At 44.8% G+C, this 17,018-nt stretch overlaps 1 protein-coding gene across 1 annotated transcript; it reads left to right on the top strand.

The window, feature by feature from the left end:
- Positions 1–7,135: 7,135 nt before the first annotated feature.
- Positions 7,136–15,059, top strand: rheb (Ras homolog, mTORC1 binding). The gene is made up of 8 exons (XM_030115676.1): positions 7,136–7,405; positions 8,996–9,067; positions 10,807–10,874; positions 10,968–11,050; positions 11,135–11,191; positions 11,277–11,324; positions 12,090–12,171; positions 14,233–15,059. Exons 1-8 carry the CDS (start codon positions 7,354–7,356, stop codon positions 14,323–14,325), a joined length of 555 nt encoding a protein of 184 aa, XP_029971536.1. The 5' UTR covers positions 7,136–7,353; the 3' UTR covers positions 14,326–15,059.
- Positions 15,060–17,018: the final 1,959 nt, after the last annotated feature.

Genomic DNA, 17,018 nt, shown 5'->3' with positions numbered 1-17,018 from the left:
TCCAAACGCCCTCTGACTGCATAATTTGATATCAACCAGGTAGATAGATTTCATGGCATCACTGATATCTGATATCTCAGCTCGGGGCTCAGTGTTGTGTTGTGGTGCTGTTCTGAAAATATTTCTGAGAAAAAAAAAATCTGTGAGGCCAGATTGGAGCCTTTTACGGGCCAGTTTTAGCCCACGGGCCTTATGTTTGACCCATCATACTCTGCATCTATGACTAACTATGCCTGTGTTTTCAATATGTGTGGAAACCACAGAAAAACAATGTGTTCAAAGGGAAAACATGCAAACTCAGTTCAAAAAGGCTGCAAGCCCAGAAACTGTTATCAACTATTCCAGAGACTGAAATAGTTGATCCATCCATCCATCCATCCATCCGTCCATCCATCTGTCCGTCAGTCCATCCATCCATCTGCTGTAATAAATCTAACGTTCAAAATAATAACAATACAGTGAAATTTACAGAGACACCGTTGCTCGACTATATGTTTTTTTTCTCTATCCAGAAAATAGAAGTTTGACATTAAAGTAAAATAAAAATTAAAACAAGAAAGTGAGCTTCAGCCGGATCATATAGAGTGAATTTGAACAGTTATTATAACAGTGAACACACATTGCCAGTGAGCAAAGACAAAAATAATCATTATTATTACTTTTGAACTTCATGTCTATTTCAGAGCACATTTCACATCGTTTTTTTAATTATATTTCAAACTGATCTGGGTGCCACGGTGAAACTTTTTCACCGGCTGAAGGTATAAAACGATACCAGCTGCAGTGACTGTGTTTGCACTAGGAGGGCAAATTGGAGCAGAAAGAGAAGAGACGGCGAGATTAAATCAGCCGTCGTATTTCTTGGTGTGACTGCAGCGAGTTCGCCGTCCTCTTCAGCCAGGCTTCGGCACTGTGGAGAAACTCATCATACAGAGTTCTTGCTTTGACCACAAGCGGCTGCACAAAGGTCCCAGAGCTGATGATTTTCCTGTTCACGCCACCAGAACTTGAAACAATAGGATCTGACAAGCTCTGTTCTAGAAATTAGGATGCCTGCCAGACCGTCGTTGCCAGCAAGCCATAAATGTTTCATGTGGTGCTGATATGGTAATCATTGGATCCCTACAATGACACCTTGTGAGAGTTGGATAACGATGGCTGTCTTTCAGGCCTGTGTGACTCTGGACACAGTCCAACAGCTGAGGCACAGCCTGAAGTCTGGAAAAAAAAAAAAGAAACCCCTGCTGTATCCAAAAGCTTTAATAAAAGTCTGCTCAAAATGACGGGAATAGAGTTAACCCCGGTCCGGACACGCCGCGGCTTACACGTCGAGCAACGCAACACAAACACGCCGCTCCGACTTAAATATGCATTTAGTTTTCGGGGGCCTGCGAGAGGGTCCAGGTGCCCGCCGGTGGCACGGGCCCAGCTGGAGGATGTGGCTGACTGGCGCTCGGGCTGGCATACTAACAGAGCCAGGGGTGCTTTCACAGTGAGTTGAAAGAGCCTGGCGCGCCCAGGGTCCAGAAACACAAACTCCAGCTGCATGTCCACCAGCTCGCACGGCCCAAGGAAACTCAGACCTAAAGTCACATCTATTTCCCTTAACGTTTCGAGGCACGGCCTCCCCCTCTCCGCCCGTGACGGGAATGCTGATATCGTGACATTAACAGCACCTTCACTCTCCCTCTCGCTGCGTGCAAAATTCGATGAGATTAAACGCTGGCGTGAAAAGAGAAATTTTCAGATCACGAGGGATGAAGCAATAAAAGGCCAACATGTCTAAAACAGCTTAATGTATTATTTCTCTCAGGCGCGTGTAAGCCTTTTATTAACGTGAAACAATCTTGTCAGACACCTGTTGTTCATGCTGGGGGTATTTATTGTTGGCCGATGTCAGCACACTGTAATCCCCGACTAGAACATGGCTGTATTACCAGTGTGACCTATTCTTGGTCAACATAATTTCCTGAGCCTGTGTGTGTGTGTGTGTGTGTGTGTGTGTGTGTGTGTGTGTGTGTGTGTGTATCCGCTCTTCCTCTCTTGACTGAGAGGCAGAGAAAGTGACAGTGTTCCTGAGTGTGTGTGTGTGTGTGTCCAGTGATTGCAGGCACCATTTTCTCCGACACCCAATGTCATGCAGAACAAATGGCCTATTGCTGACACCAGTGATTTCTTGTCTCTGCCGCTGAGAAGTGTGTGTGGAGGCAAAACAGTTGGGTCTTACTGACGGGGAGTTGGACATTTCTGTGATTAAGTAGTAATGGCCCGGGACGTGACAGGGAAACTGGGGATTTCATCGGTCCGCGGGGCCAGAAAAACTGCACAGCCTTGAGCTTGTAGGCTATTTTTGGGGAGGAAATATAATTATTTCAAGAGGTTTTCTCCCCCCGAAACTCACCAAAGGTGGTTTCTGCAGCCTTGGTCTAAGCTGGCGGCATGTTTATGCTGAGGAATGATTGGCATACATCAGTAAGATCAGAGTTAAAAGTCAAACAGGGCTGTTATCATCTCACCACCTTCACCACGCCTGCTTTGAATTCCACCGTCTGCACATGTGCTTAACCCACTAATTGTGTTCCTGCATGCCTGTGGTTTGGTTTAAGTCTAAGTTATATTAGGATCTGGTTATTTTAGCGGCCTTAATGGAATACAGTATTAACTCTGATAATCAGAGACACGTGTCGTCTGATTTAAGGGCGAGGTTTCTGAGGTTTACTGCGTCTGGTTAGGGATTATTGGTGATCGCTTTCAGCTTGGAGAACATCAACAAAGAGAGAGAGATAAACAGCTAAACAGTAATTAGAGGGTGATGTTTCCAGGGAAATATAAATCTTTTTCATGGCTCCAGTACTTAGGTCTGCGGTGCTCTCAGAGGTGCCAGCATGTGCTATAAATGAGACTATGGGGACACCTACTGGCCAGTGTGTGTCTCTGTCACAGCACTTCAAAAAAAGCTCCATTTGGACTAATCAAGGAGTAATGACAAATAATGCAGTATTTCTCTAAATACCATTAAAATTCAATAACAATAATTCAGTATACTATAATCAAGATAGCACAAACAAGTTTTACTCTAAGAAATAAATCCTCAAAGTAAGTACAGAATAAAAAGCAAATGAATTGATGAATAAATATAGTGGGATTAAAAAATAAAGAATAAAAGATAAGAAAAAAATGGCTTCAAGACCAAATTTCTGTGAGATTTAAATCATTAAAGTGCTCAACAGCATAAAACAGACGGCGATGAAGCATTTATGCTTCAAGAACGTTAAATATCGGGTAAGTCTCCGATCATTCCACTTTGCATGAATATATTAGCATGTGAGTGTATTATAAGTCACTAGTCAAGTTTATTTATATATAGAACACTAAAAAACACTGAGATGCTAAAGTGCTTTACAGAATAGAGATAAAATGGAGTTTTAAAAACAATAAGACAACATAATCTAAGAATACAGAGTAAAAGAAACTATAATGGAAAAAAAATAAAACGGCAATGCCTCATCACATGGTGTGTCAGACAGAATTAAAAGCCAGGGGATACAAGTGAGTCTTCAGAAGACGTTAAAGCAGTCCTGATTTGGACAGGCAGGCGGTTCCACAGATCAGGAGCAGCCACAGAAAAGGGACGGTGGCCTCGTCTCCTCAGTCTGTATCTGATAAATACGTGGGTGTCAGTCCATTTAATAAGCAATAAAATCTTAAAAGTAATTTTGGAGGAGACTGGAAGCCAGTTGAGTGAAGCTAAAACTGAAGTTTCTTAAAAATAGACCCCAAGGGAAGCATGTACGAAGAAAATAGCAAGGGACCTACAATAGAGCCCTGGGGGACCCCACAAGAAAGAGGCGGTTTAGAGGAGGAGCAGATGGACAGAGAAACTTTTATCTGTCAAATCTGATTTGAACCATTTCAGAGCCGTGCCTCTGATAACCACGCAGTTTTCTAGACATGATAGGAGAATGGCATGGTTCACCGTGGGAGGCAGCCGTGAGGCCTAAGAGCACGAAGGCAGCTACATGTCCTGAATCCACATTTATGAGAAGATAATGAAAAACTCTTAAAATAGCCATTTAAGCACTGTGGCAGCGCCTACAACCAGACTGAAACTTTTCGTAAATCATCCGAGAATGATTGTACTCAGTGAAAAATGGCTCTCTCCGATATTATGGATCAAATTGGGAGTTTATAAATGGGTCTAAAATTGATTAGGATCGACAAGTCCACATTTCTCTTCTTTATAGAAATACTACAGAAACAGAAACTTTACAGATAAAAACAGAAACATTACAGAAACAGAAACTTTACAGAGACAGAAACTTCACTGAAACTGAAACTAAACAAACTTTACAGAAACAGAAACATCACGCAAACAGAAACTTTAAAGACACTGAAACTTTAAAGGTACAGAAACAGAAACTTAATAAAAAAAAATTACAGAAAAGGAAAATTTACAGATACCTTACACAAACAGAAACTTTAGAGAAATGGAAACTTAACAGAAACTTTACAGAAACACTCACTTCTTGTGTTCAGATGCTGAATAAGTCTGAGGGCCTCTTCGTGTGGCATTTTCATGTTCTCCCTTTGTGTGTGGATTTTTTTCAGGTACCCCAGTTTCCTCCCATATTCCAAAAAACACTCTAATCCTTCCCTGGAGTGGCTGTATAGTGGGGAGAGCAGTTGTCTTACAATCGGGAGGTTGTTAGTTCAATTCCTGTCTCCCTGCATGTCACAAACCCCGCTATCGGTAAAATGCCACCGTCGCCTTGTGGTCGTCACAGGAGTGACAAAGGCGAAGGGAGAACCTAATCTTGAATTATTCTGGCACTAATTTACTGCTCTGGTAAAACTGAAACTGGACTGTGTATGGCAACTGAAGAGAAATGTGTTTGATGTCAGGTAAAACTGCAAATCTGCAACTTTCAAAATTAAAGCAAAGCTGTTGACAGAAGCCCCGCCCCCCTGAGTTACTGTTGCTGGACCGACAAACTTCTTGAAGCTGACAGCAAGATTAGTATAGCGGTGCGTGTCAGTGACTCTTTTTGGACCAATACCAGTGTACATATCCTCCGTATCGAGGCAAAAACGGTTGCAATATGCTGTGGAGGGGTATATCCAAAATATTATAATAGGAACAAATGGAATACCATGACTATCGAGGTGGAAGCATAAAGTAGGAGAAACCCCACGACATCTAACTCAAATACAACGAGCAAAGCCTCATGCTCTCCTCTGCCGGGTAAGGTCTCTTGTGTGGCGTCCACATCCTCCAGAAGAGCGTTAGCGTTAGATTAGCCCCGAGGCTAATGAAGCTTGTTAAAGTAGATCAGGACACTTTTGTATGCTTCAGGAGAATGTTCACTGAAATATTTAAATTATTTTGATAGTTATATAGCTCTGGTAAATTTAGATAGCTAGTCAACATCCTTTATACCCACAAGTGCATATGTGTATGGGTAATGTTATGGAAATGAAATACTAGTAATAAACATTTTAATATACATTACAAAATCTGTGAATAGTAACTATAACTTTGACAAACAGTTATTTTAAATGTATGAACATATTGCTCATACGGCCTTGCTAGCGAGCTATCGCTATGGTGTTAGCCTAGCCTAGCTTAGCCTTACCTCGGAGCAGACGTATGTTTATTTCCGTGACATTTAGCGGAGTGGAGCCTTCCACACTGTTGGATCCTCTGTAGTTCTGCTCCTGTTGTGTCGTCGGCTTTGGGAAGGAAAAGAAAACTACTACTGTCACAAACGCCAAATGCTTGTCTCTTTGCCATTTTGCTTGAGGTCCGCAGTTTGACGGATCTTGTTCCCACAGTAATGGTTGCTCTGACATGTGATTGGACAATGCCCTTTTGGGGGCGGGGTTTCCAAAACTCATTGACCCCTGAACACATGTGGTGCAGACAGATGTTTGCATCAGCTGTGAGATTCAGAGAAAGGTTGTTCATGTATATAATTGTAATGATATGTTTACAGGTCTCAGCAAATAAATAAATAAATAAATAAATAAATAAATAAATAAATAAAAACCTTTAAACAAGTCTTTCCGAACACAAAGAGGGCGGAGCTTATTACACCTGGGCTACAACCTCTGTATTGTCTGCCTGTATGTCAAAGGATCCACATCATGCTTAGTGAAGCTTTGAATCTGTCTCATATTTACTAGACCATGAAAGATCCAGACCCTTGAAGTCTTCAGGAAGAAGTTAATAGTGTCCCAGAAGAAACAAGGTGAAGCCAGTTTTAATCCCTGCATGTTCTCCACGTATAGAACAAACTCCCTGCTGGAACACTTTTAAATTAGGCATTAAAATATTATTTTCACCCAGGCTTATCAAAAAGCAGTAGATTACTTAATAGATTTATAAACTGATAAATTAATAAAATCTTAATTGACTCGAGTAAAGTATTTGCTTATAAAATGCTGTGAATTGCCTTGTGTCTGAGCATTTGCCGAACAGAAGTGATCCATGAGTCCGCTCTGTTGGCTGAGCTCTCTATGTCCTCCATGATGTCCAGAGAGATGGACAGAGTTTTATTCGAACCTTCCTGTGGCCATGAGACACAATAACTCCTCTTTTAAGAAGCATTTGTAGTGCTTTGGTTTATTCATTCATTTTTGAGCTTATATCAGTCACCATAAAGCCTGTGCATAGTACAATATCGTCGTGTCTGATTAAAACAGAAAACTGGAAACAGTTTCAAACCTCACACACCTCGGTCCATTATCTATTCTGGTCTGTTTTTCACAGTTTGACCTGGATTGTGGCTGTGTCATTGCAGCGGCCCTGTGGAGCCAGTACAGTGTGTGTGTGTGTGTGTGTGTGTGTGTGTGTGTGTGTGTGTGTGTGTGTGTGTGTGTGTGTGTGTGTGTGTGTGTGTGTGTGTGTGTGTATCTCTGCTCCCTGACCCCAAACATGTGAATGACAACCCAGCCGACCACCCAGAACGCCACAAATCGAGCCGCGGCCAATCAGAATCCAGGAACAGCCGCTCACCGCTCGACGAGCGTCTGTCCGAACCAATCAGAATCCTGGAAGCGGCATCAGTGCCCGCCTTCTCTGCGCGAGCAGCCAATCAGCGCCCGGAAGTAATTACTAATTCATTACATTGCAAAGGGGAGTGACGCAGTTATTGTAGATCTATTGATACTCCATGCTTTTCTCATATGACCTGAAATCATAATATTTTTGAGGCGTTTCGGAAGCACAAACAGGGATTCCTGCTCCGAACCGGAGGCTGTATGAGGGATCCGCGCGCCCCTTGAATTTGGATGCCATCCCGGTTGGAGGTTGCGGTGAACCCCGAGGACTAGATGCGATAACCAGGAGGAGACATGCCGCAGCCGAAATCACGAAAGATCGCCATCCTCGGGTACAGATCCGTGGGTGAGTTGACAGCCCCGAGAGCCCGGGATCGGGGCTTGATGCCCGCGGCCTCGCGGGTCAGCCGGAGTCGGTTTGCGCCTGTTTATAATAGACTTAAATTCTAGGGAGTGGGATCCGCGCGCGAGCGCCACCAGGTGAGCCGTGGCCTTCCGGGCGCACGAGGCCTCTCATAATAAACAACATCAATAATTTGACGGCCGCTATTGATTGGATTTCCTCGGTTCGTGTCGGTCGGAGGCGCGCCGCGCAGGCCCGGAGCGCTTTGACGCAGAACTGCGCGTCTTGTTCCAGCGCATCTGGAGCCGGAGAGGCGCAGTTCGTGGCGGAGGGATGGTGGTGATGGTGATGGTGGTGATGTGGAGGAAAATGGCACACAGACCGGAGGCCCAGCAGCGTGTCAGCAGCATCGTTAGATAAACCCCCTGATACACGCACACACACACACACACACACACACACAGCGTCTGTCCGTCTGCAGGGAACCTCATGTGCTTTTCTCACTGGATAGCCTCTCATCAGGGTAGTTTTTTTTTTCTCTCCATCTTTTTAAAATCCCAACTGTTTGTAGCTTTACTTCACATGTAATAAATAAAACAGAAGTGAAAAATCTCAATAACAATGAAAATTATATATATATAGTCTTGTATAAGCATAAAATAACGAAATGAATAGGAAAAACACAACAAACACTATTTACAAGAGCATACACATGGAAATAGTCACAATAATGTTAATGTTCCTGCTTTTAAAACCTTTACTCAGTGAATTATTTAGAAATTGTGTCAGAATGTACTTTTTTTTTTAAAGATTTGTGACTTTTTGTACACTGTCTTAAACACCACAACAACATGTTATTTGAAAATCTTGCTAAATAACATTGTATACCTCATCTTATAGAGAGTATAGTCTAAAAATAGGCTGAAATTCTTTGGTTTTGTAGAGTTTCTCTTGCTCAACGGTTCTATTAGAAGCTCTAGAGATTCTCCGTTGCTTTAAGCGTCGGTGCTGTTTGTGGTGGAGCATCAGTGAACCAGGCCTTCCCTGGACGTGATCTTGTCTCTCTTGTTCTTTCAAATCTGAATTCTCATCAGTAGAGATGGTGTTTTCCCAGATGAGGAAGCCGCTCGTGCTCTGAGAACTGATCCGGTCCAGCTGCGGCCCTTCACAGGACACAGATTCCAGGATTTCTAATGAAATTAGCTTCTTCTGTTACGTTCTCAAATGGCTTCTTGTTTGCATGATATGGCTTTTTATTTCTCCATTTGTGGATTGCACGGTGCGCAGTGCTCACAGACAGCGATTCCCGGAAGTGTCCCTGAGCCCATGCAGTGGTTTCCAGAACAGAGTCCCGCCTGTTCCTCTCACATTGCTGCCTGAGGGCCCGAAGATCACGAGCATCTAATATTACCCTCTGTCCCTCGCTTCTTCTTCTTCTTCTTCTTCTTCTTCTTCTTCTTCTTCTTCTTCTTCTTCTTCTTCTTCTTCTTCTTTTTTTTTTTTGACTGCCTCTGATCCACTTCATGGTCGAATGTGTGATAAATTGGAATATTAAAGCTCGATCTGTCTCTCTCTGTTGTGTGTGCTTCACAGGAAAGTCCTCCCTGACCATCCAGTTTGTGGAAGGCCAGTTCGTCGACTCCTACGACCCAACAATAGAAAACAGTAAGTGGAGACATTTTCCGGTTTAAACTGGATTTTCTGTGGCGGTGAAGCTCTCAGAACTTTGTGCCTATTCACCACAGTTATTAAAACTGCTGTTTGATGCTAAAATGGATTTTAAATCAGAAAGATTTCATCTTCAGTGACTGGACTGGTAAAATCGTGCCAAAATTACTTTGAAATTTAAACTTTTTACGCTTTTCTTTGCTCCTGCAAGAAGTCTACATAATAGAAATGTCTACATTTCCACATTAAACAAAACAATTTATCCCACAAATGAATAGAAGCTCAGCTTAAAGCCAATTTTAACGAAATCCTCTGGTGCAAAATACAGTGAAATATCAGTCAACATTTGTCCAGATCAGATAAAAATAAGGTTTCATTGGTTGATTCTGGCCTGAAATCTGGAACATTCCAGGTTCGGGTCTGGTTGGATTGTCTCCAGTTGCTCCTCCCTCCGGTCTGAAACATGGAGATTCTAAATCACCCCGAGCTGTGGTTAATTTGTCTGTCTGTGTTTGGCCTGTGATGGACGAGCAATCAGTCCGGGGGCGTCTCCTCCCGCCGCCCATCTTCATCGCCTTCATCTTCGTCATCTGGGACTGGGTCCAGCCCGCTGCAGCCCTCCGCTGGGCGGAGCACTGAGGAAGATGGGCGGGCGTTTGACTGGATCAGCGCTGTGCTCCAGATACACATGATAAATATGTTTATTCGCTTTCGACACAACTTGAAACAGTCTACTTTGTAGGGCCAGATATCAGTAACCTTTAGGAAAAATGACATTCGGTGTGAAACGTGAGTTAAATGAACTGAACTTGGATCCTTTGATGTTGTTTTCGGTTGTTTAAATGTTCCATTTAAATGCTTTTGGCTTGTTTTGGGGTTTAAAGATGATCTGGATGCACTGGCCTGCAATTGGAGGTATAAATAATCAAAGTATTTGATGAGTTATTTGCTGATTTCAGGTTAATTATAAAAATCAACTAACATATTACATAATATTCATTGAACTGTGTGGCTTTTTCTTATTTTAGTTACATGTTTATGGAGGGAAATGGTAAAATTATGTATGTATTAAATGTCGGGAGGACTCTCTGATGTAAGAATTAGCCAGAAAGCTGCAACATGCTCAAAAAAACCTTCTTCTAGGGAAGTTTTGAGAAATAGACGTGTGTGGTGTTTGGTTGAAAAGAAGCTTTTTCTCTGGTTTGTATTTTCTTGGACGCAGCTGGGGAACTTTGCTTGAAGGCACTTTGCTTGCGTGTGTGTGTGTGTGTGTGTGTGTGTGTGCAGGATGAGAGACTGTACAGTAAATCATCAAATCCTCCTAAACACACATCATCCCAGACACTCAGGAGATTTGAGCCTGCACTCCCCCCCCCAGGCTGCGTCTTTCTTTCTCTTGACATGTTCTCTCACATACCAGGCCGTGTGTTTTTCCCGACGTATGGCCCGTGTCTATAAATAGCCGCAGGACGGCGAACATAAAGCCGAGTGTCGGCGTGGGTCTGGGCGAGATGCTGCGGGCTGCGCCTTCCCGCCGTCTCGCTGTAGATAATACGACCCGTCTTGCAGGCGGATATCGACAGTCGCGCACCGAGTGAACTCGGCGGCACCAGAATGGATCCTTCAGCGAGGCCTGCAGGCAGCGGCCGAGACCTTCAGCTCCACCGCCTGTTACGTTTTCGCCGTTTTAATTTAAATTCATGCTAATGTCAAACTGTTTGCTCTTCTCGTTGCAGCATTTACTAAAATGATAACAATAAACGGACAAGATTACCACCTCCAGCTCGTAGACACGGCGGGACAGGTAGGACTCTCCTCCACTGCCGGGCGCTTATTGATTTAAAGAAACATCTTGTGTAACATCGCAGCACCGTCTCTTTGTTTTCTTCCTCTTCAGGATGAATACTCCATCTTCCCTCAGACCTACTCCATAGACATCAACGGTTACATCCTGGTCTACTCCGTCACGTCGAATAAAAGGTAGACGGACGATTCTGGTGTTTCAGCGTGTGATGAATGGATGTCGAGGTGATAAAAAATAACCTTCCCTTCTGTGTCTTCCAGCTTTGAAGTCGTACAAGTTATCCATGAAAAACTGTTGGACATGGTGGGGAAAGTTCAGTAAGTTCCTTTCCTCTTGGTTTAACCGGCCGGGCGGCGGCGTGACGACCTGACATTTGTCTTATGTCTTCTCTCTGCGACGCAGGGTTCCCATCATGCTCGTCGGGAACAAGAATGACCTACATATGGAGCGGTATGTACACACACACACACACACACACACACACACACACGCGCGCACACACACATGCACGTGCACATTCAGTCTGAACCATCATGAGACTGAGTGGAACTGAGTAGAAGTGTTTCTGCAGTGTCAACTCGCTGATAACAGGCTCTTCTCGAAGGTTCATTGTCATTCAGGGTGAATCTTTGGAAACAACAGAGTAGAAATAACCAGGAACCACACACAGGTTGTTTTTTATTTAATCAAATGAGGACCTTTTATCAGTTTTTAGACTTATTCTAAACTCAGACAGTTGTAGTTCTCAATCTTCGGTCCGACCGAAAACTTGATTTTTGTCCCCAACAGATTGATAAATATTCCCATTGTGCTTGAAAGGGGAAAAACATAATGAATTGTCCTCATACAAATTAAAAAAGATAATGAGTCAGATTTAGAAAATGCAGGAAAGTACCAGTTTTGTGTTCAGAACTCATCAGAGAGTTAAATAAATTCAAACTGTCATTAAAGTTCAGATCCTTGCAGCCCCTTCCTGTTTGCACGCACAGCAGCAGAAATGCAAACCTTAACGTGCTTGTTATATGACCCCAACCTGAAATATTCAGCAGATGTTAATATTTAGTTGGGGAAGATGTATCTGCTCCGGCGTAACTCTGCACCCTGAGCAGCCGGCGGATCACCGATCGGAGCAGATTCAGAGGAATCCGTCACAAACCGCCACTCGCTGGCGTATTTACGGCTTTTGCTCTAACTGCGATTGTTGTTTCTCCTCAGAGTAATCAGCTGTGAAGAGGGAAAAGCGTTAGCCGAGTCCTGGAACGCCGCCTTCATGGAGTCCTCGGCTAAAGAGAACCAGGTCTGATATCAAAGCCCCGCCGTAGATTTATATTCTTACAGTGATTATAAAAAAAAAAAGGAGAAGCACCACTGTTCCTCTGTGCATTTCCCTCTACAGTTAAAAAAAAAAATGGAGGTTTGGGTGAATGACGGCTCCAAATTGCCCACATGGGTGGATGTGAGTGTGAAATCCGGCCGTCTCAGTGTGTCAGCCCTGCTATTAAGTGGCAACCTGTCTGTGGCGCGTCCGCCTCTCACTCGCCGCTCGCCGGGAGCAGCTCCGGCCGGCGCCCTCGCTCCCGGAGACGATAATGGGACACAAACGGCCAGAAATGAGTGATTTATGGATGGAGAGTTTAGGGAAAAAAAATAAAATTTGTCCATCAAAATGTGATGAACTTTAGCAATGTGAGCTCCTGTAGCAGGGTGTCAAACATGAGGGGCGCAGGCCGAAGCTGGCCGGAGAGAGATTCTGGCGGACGCAGTGAGAAAAATCAGTGTTAGCCAGAGTGAGTTTATGAAAATAACCACAATGCAACAGAAAGATTGGCTTCATGTTGAGGTTGTAGTCATCTTCTGTAGAGATTGATTGATCTTTGTGAAAATATCGACATTTTCTTCTCGTGTGCTCGTCATCAGGACAAAGAAAAACTTTAAAGTTTAAATTTAAAGGTTGTTATGGCTGTTGTCCCAATCCGGCCCACTGGAGGAGAAACTGGACAAACTGCTTACAGAGAACCTCCTGTAAGAAAAACTGTAAATGCAAATGAATTTCACTGGTTTTCTTTTATATTCTTACTTTTTTACTCTGAGAGGATCTTGCTGATGATTGATTTTGATCAGTCAGCAGTCAAATTCACACATGAAAACTGTCTGGAACAAGAGTGTTGGACTGCAGAGTCACAAATGAATCAAAAACATTTAGAAGAAGGTCTGAAACAAAACTTATCTAAAAGAAACAGTCAGAAAGTCAGCCTGTCCTCCACCTGCTGGTCTTTTCTGACTTTTCTGTCCATACATTTCTCCTGAACAGTAGATGATCTGAACTCTGTCACCATGAAGCTTTTTGGACGTGTGTTTAAAAGAAAAAAAAAAAAATGAACCCAAGCATCAATCCGATCTGTTCGTTCAGTGTTGATGTAATCGGGATCCGTCTGATCTCTCATTCAGAACGACTTCAGCTCCTCTTCCTTCAGCTCGGCTGGAGGTTTCCTCGCTAACTGTTGCCTAGTAGCAGCACTGATGTGTATCAGGAAAAGGCTAAAGGTCCCTGTTTGCGTTACAGCAGCACTCTGGCGGCCCGGTGGTGTGACAAGCCTGAAATTCACTCTCTGGGAGGAGGAGGGGGAGAAGGGGGAGCGGAAACAGTGGGAGGTTCAATCAAAGCAGCCAGTGCAAAGTGAGATGTTGGTTTTTGTCTGTTTCTTCGGCAGTATCAACCTGCCGCCACTTCGGTGGAGCCAGACGAACAAGCACGGCAGAATGAAAGGCTGAACTCTGTTAATGAATCGGGCTGTGAGCGGGGATGGAAGGTTTGCTGTGTTTGAAGCAGGAGCGCCGGTGAAGCAGCCTGCATTGATTTGTAAATCAGCGTGAGTGGTTATTACATTTCCCGTTGTCCGCCGCTGCTTAACGCGGCATGAAAAGGCTTTCTCCTTCGGTGTGTTAAATGGCCGCAGCGCTCCGAAGGCATTAGGAAACATATGTTGCTAAATTTGCAGCCTGCTGAACCCAAACGCGGCGCCATTCCGCACGGCCGTCCGCCATGTTTACCTTTATTGAACCAATTGAACGACAGACGAGGCGAAGCCGATCGATGGGACTGGTAGGAAGTGGATTGTTTCTGGGAGATCGCAGCAGATCGTCCGGCGGCGCGACCGCCACAGAGCCGGTGTGAAACACGCAGGACTCATCGGATTGATGTTCGGGTTTCTAGGTAGTAATAATATCACCCGAGTGAGAAACGTCACGTGGAGACGGGACGTCGCCGTGTGAAGCGCCGACTGTGATCGTAACCAAGGCCGCTCCTCTTCCTCCACGGCGTCCCGTGTGTCTGAGCCTGTTTCTCGCCCTCCCCCAGACGGCCGTGGAGGTTTTCCGAAGGATGATCCTGGAGGCAGAGAAGATGGACGGCGGCGTGCAGCCGGGAAAAACGTCCTGCTCCATGATGTAGAGCCGCCCAATCAACACACAGGACACTGCACTGGGATATCCCGTTACTTGAAGGCTAGCTGCCAGTTCTCCTCCACCTCAGCTGACTCCACCCCCAGGGTCCTAAATATCCAATACTGTCTATTTATGGCTCTGACTCCACTGTTGTTTATCAGTATTTCCTCTCCCCCTTTTTTGTCATCCTTGTTTTTATTTGTGCGTTTGATGAAATAAGAAAAGGATGAGTGACGGCTCCCTTTGTCTGATATTTCCCGCCATCTAGCCTTCCGTCTCTGTGCTCGGCACCGATGCAAAACACAGAACTCGGTTTGGATGTATCAGAAAAAATGTCCCCCGCCTCAGAAGCGACAGCAGCTGTAACCCAGACCGGAGGTCGTAGTGGCTTGACGCATCCTAGCTTCTCATTATGCAGCTTCCATTTAGGCTTGTTTGAATCAGCGCAGACGGACCGGCGAGTCGGGGCCAGAGCGCCCCGGCGCCGCCGGACGGACGCACGTTTCTTCTGATACATCGCCAGCTGTTTGTTCCTTCCAATATACAGCTCTTTTTCTACTTCATCGGAACCCTCTCCTCTGTCCCCTCAGTTTGTTTATTAGCGGTTACTGTCAGCCAAAAATAGAAAAAATACAATGAAATAATAATTTAAAAAAAAAAAAAAAATCTGGATCCATTTTCTAATGTTGAAAATGTTGTACAAATGTTTTTGATTGTAATCATTAAAGCAAAAAGTGATTATGTACGCCGTCTGGTGTGTGAATCTTTGCAGTGGTTTGACAGTTTTCAGGTTATTTCATCCTCTGAACATCTGAATAAAGGACAAAATAACCTGGAAAGTGTGCAAGCACTAAGTTCAGGGATGTAAAGTAGAGGAATTAATTCCATCTTTATGTGTTCCGTCATTCAAATGCTTTCAAAAGACGATCAGAGGTAAACTGGGGTTTTTCAGGCGTTCATTTTAAGGTGCTCTAAACTGACTGCGGCTGTGAAAAACGAGAGCAGTCAAACACTCTTTTCCGTGCTCTTTTATTTGTGAGGGCAAGCCACTGACGGTATATATTTTTTTTTCTAAAAATAGCTGCGTTATTTTCCTGCGTTCACACCTGGGAGCCGCCTGCTGCAGCTGCACTGCTGAAGAGCCTCACTCAAACTCCACCGTGGCGCCTTCCTTCCGCTTCTCCCGGCGAGTTTCTCGAGTCGTTGCACATGTCTTCGGCGCAGCAGTCGGCCTTGATGTAGGCGTTCGTCTTCAGCAGCTCGCAGTCATTCAGAGCCATGCACTTCTGGAAGTGGCCGACTGGAGAGAGAGAGAGAGAGAGAGAGACGCGGTCAGAGGCGATGGTGGGTCCGGACCCGGGAGTGCGGTCCAACCTGTCCTGTGTTCGAGCCTCACATGGCGCTTTTTTGAAGCTGACGGAGGCGCAGCCGTTCTTCCCCTCTGGACACGTCTCCACTGAGAGCTCGCAGTCCCTCTCCGACGCCGCTTTCGGGATACAGCGATGGCAGGTCAGGGCTTCACCTACAGAAAACCAAAAAAAAGTGATTTAATTCCCTGGAGATCCGTCCTGTTGCTCTCACATCTGCTTTTGGGAGCCAATAATATTTATTGACGGCTGTAACCGAGGCAGTTGTTCTCCCCATGTCTCAGATATGATTCCTCCAATCTGCTGTGACATGAAAATAATGAATTTGTGGAGTCGACAGGTGTGCTGAGCTTATGAGCCGACAGATTCCCCCGCTGCCCAGCAGCAGCAGCAGCAGCAGCAGCAGCAGATTCAGTGTTTATACAGTGGAGAATCAGTGACAGACTCACCAGCTGTAAACAGCAGGGCGACGGTTAAGGCCAAGACCAACAACTTCATGGTTTTAGCTCACTGCTGCAGCCCATGTAAGAAAACACACACACACACACACACACACACACACACACACACACACTTGACAGCATGCACGGTGCATCCAGACCCTCCTGTTTCAGATGCTGTATGTGTCTTTGTAAAATCTTGTTCCAACAAGTTTGGAGCTAGAGATTTGTCCTTTAAGACACGCAGTGCGGTGCATGTTCCCACACGGCAGCTCGACCCCAGAACCGTCGTCACGATATCGATTTTCAGTCGATGTGACCAAACATACAGTATCTGCGTCCAGGCTTAAACACACAGAATAATAGCGGCGTGTTCTGATGTGGGCCTACCTCTCGCTGTTCTCTGCTGAAACGACTGAACGGCTCCCTCGGCGTCTCCTCTTTTTATACCCCTTCATACTGTGTCCTGTCTTCGTAACTCCCCCCTAAGTGATGTATCTCTGCTGGGTATATATACTTAACGCGCCGCTCGCCCTGGGTACACTGTGTACAAGGATTACGCTCTCCCAGTGCCGTGATTCCTGCATTATGCAAGGTCTGTCCACCCTTTGTCCACCAGACTGTATAATTTATGAGACATTTGCAGGGAGCATTGAATGCATGTGTCTCAAACTCACAGAAATCTTCCTGGCAGGTGTATTCATATCTTAAACAAACAGCAGATTGTTGGCTGAAGGTGCGGGTTGCCTGCAGGAAGGGGGATTACACCTGGCCCGTTTCAGGTGTAAAACATTTGGATTTGTGCTTTTTTGAGCAGCATAAAGCAGAAGATCCAAACTGAGTGAAATCAAGGCATACAATCCGTATCGACTTGAACTGATGACAGAAAAGAA

Source organism: Salarias fasciatus, chromosome 18 (genome assembly GCF_902148845.1).
Source record: "Salarias fasciatus chromosome 18, fSalaFa1.1, whole genome shotgun sequence".
NCBI lineage: Eukaryota > Metazoa > Chordata > Actinopteri > Blenniiformes > Blenniidae > Salarias > Salarias fasciatus.
The sequence above is the reverse complement of the archived record's forward strand: the minus strand, read 5'-3'. Positions and strand labels throughout refer to the sequence as shown.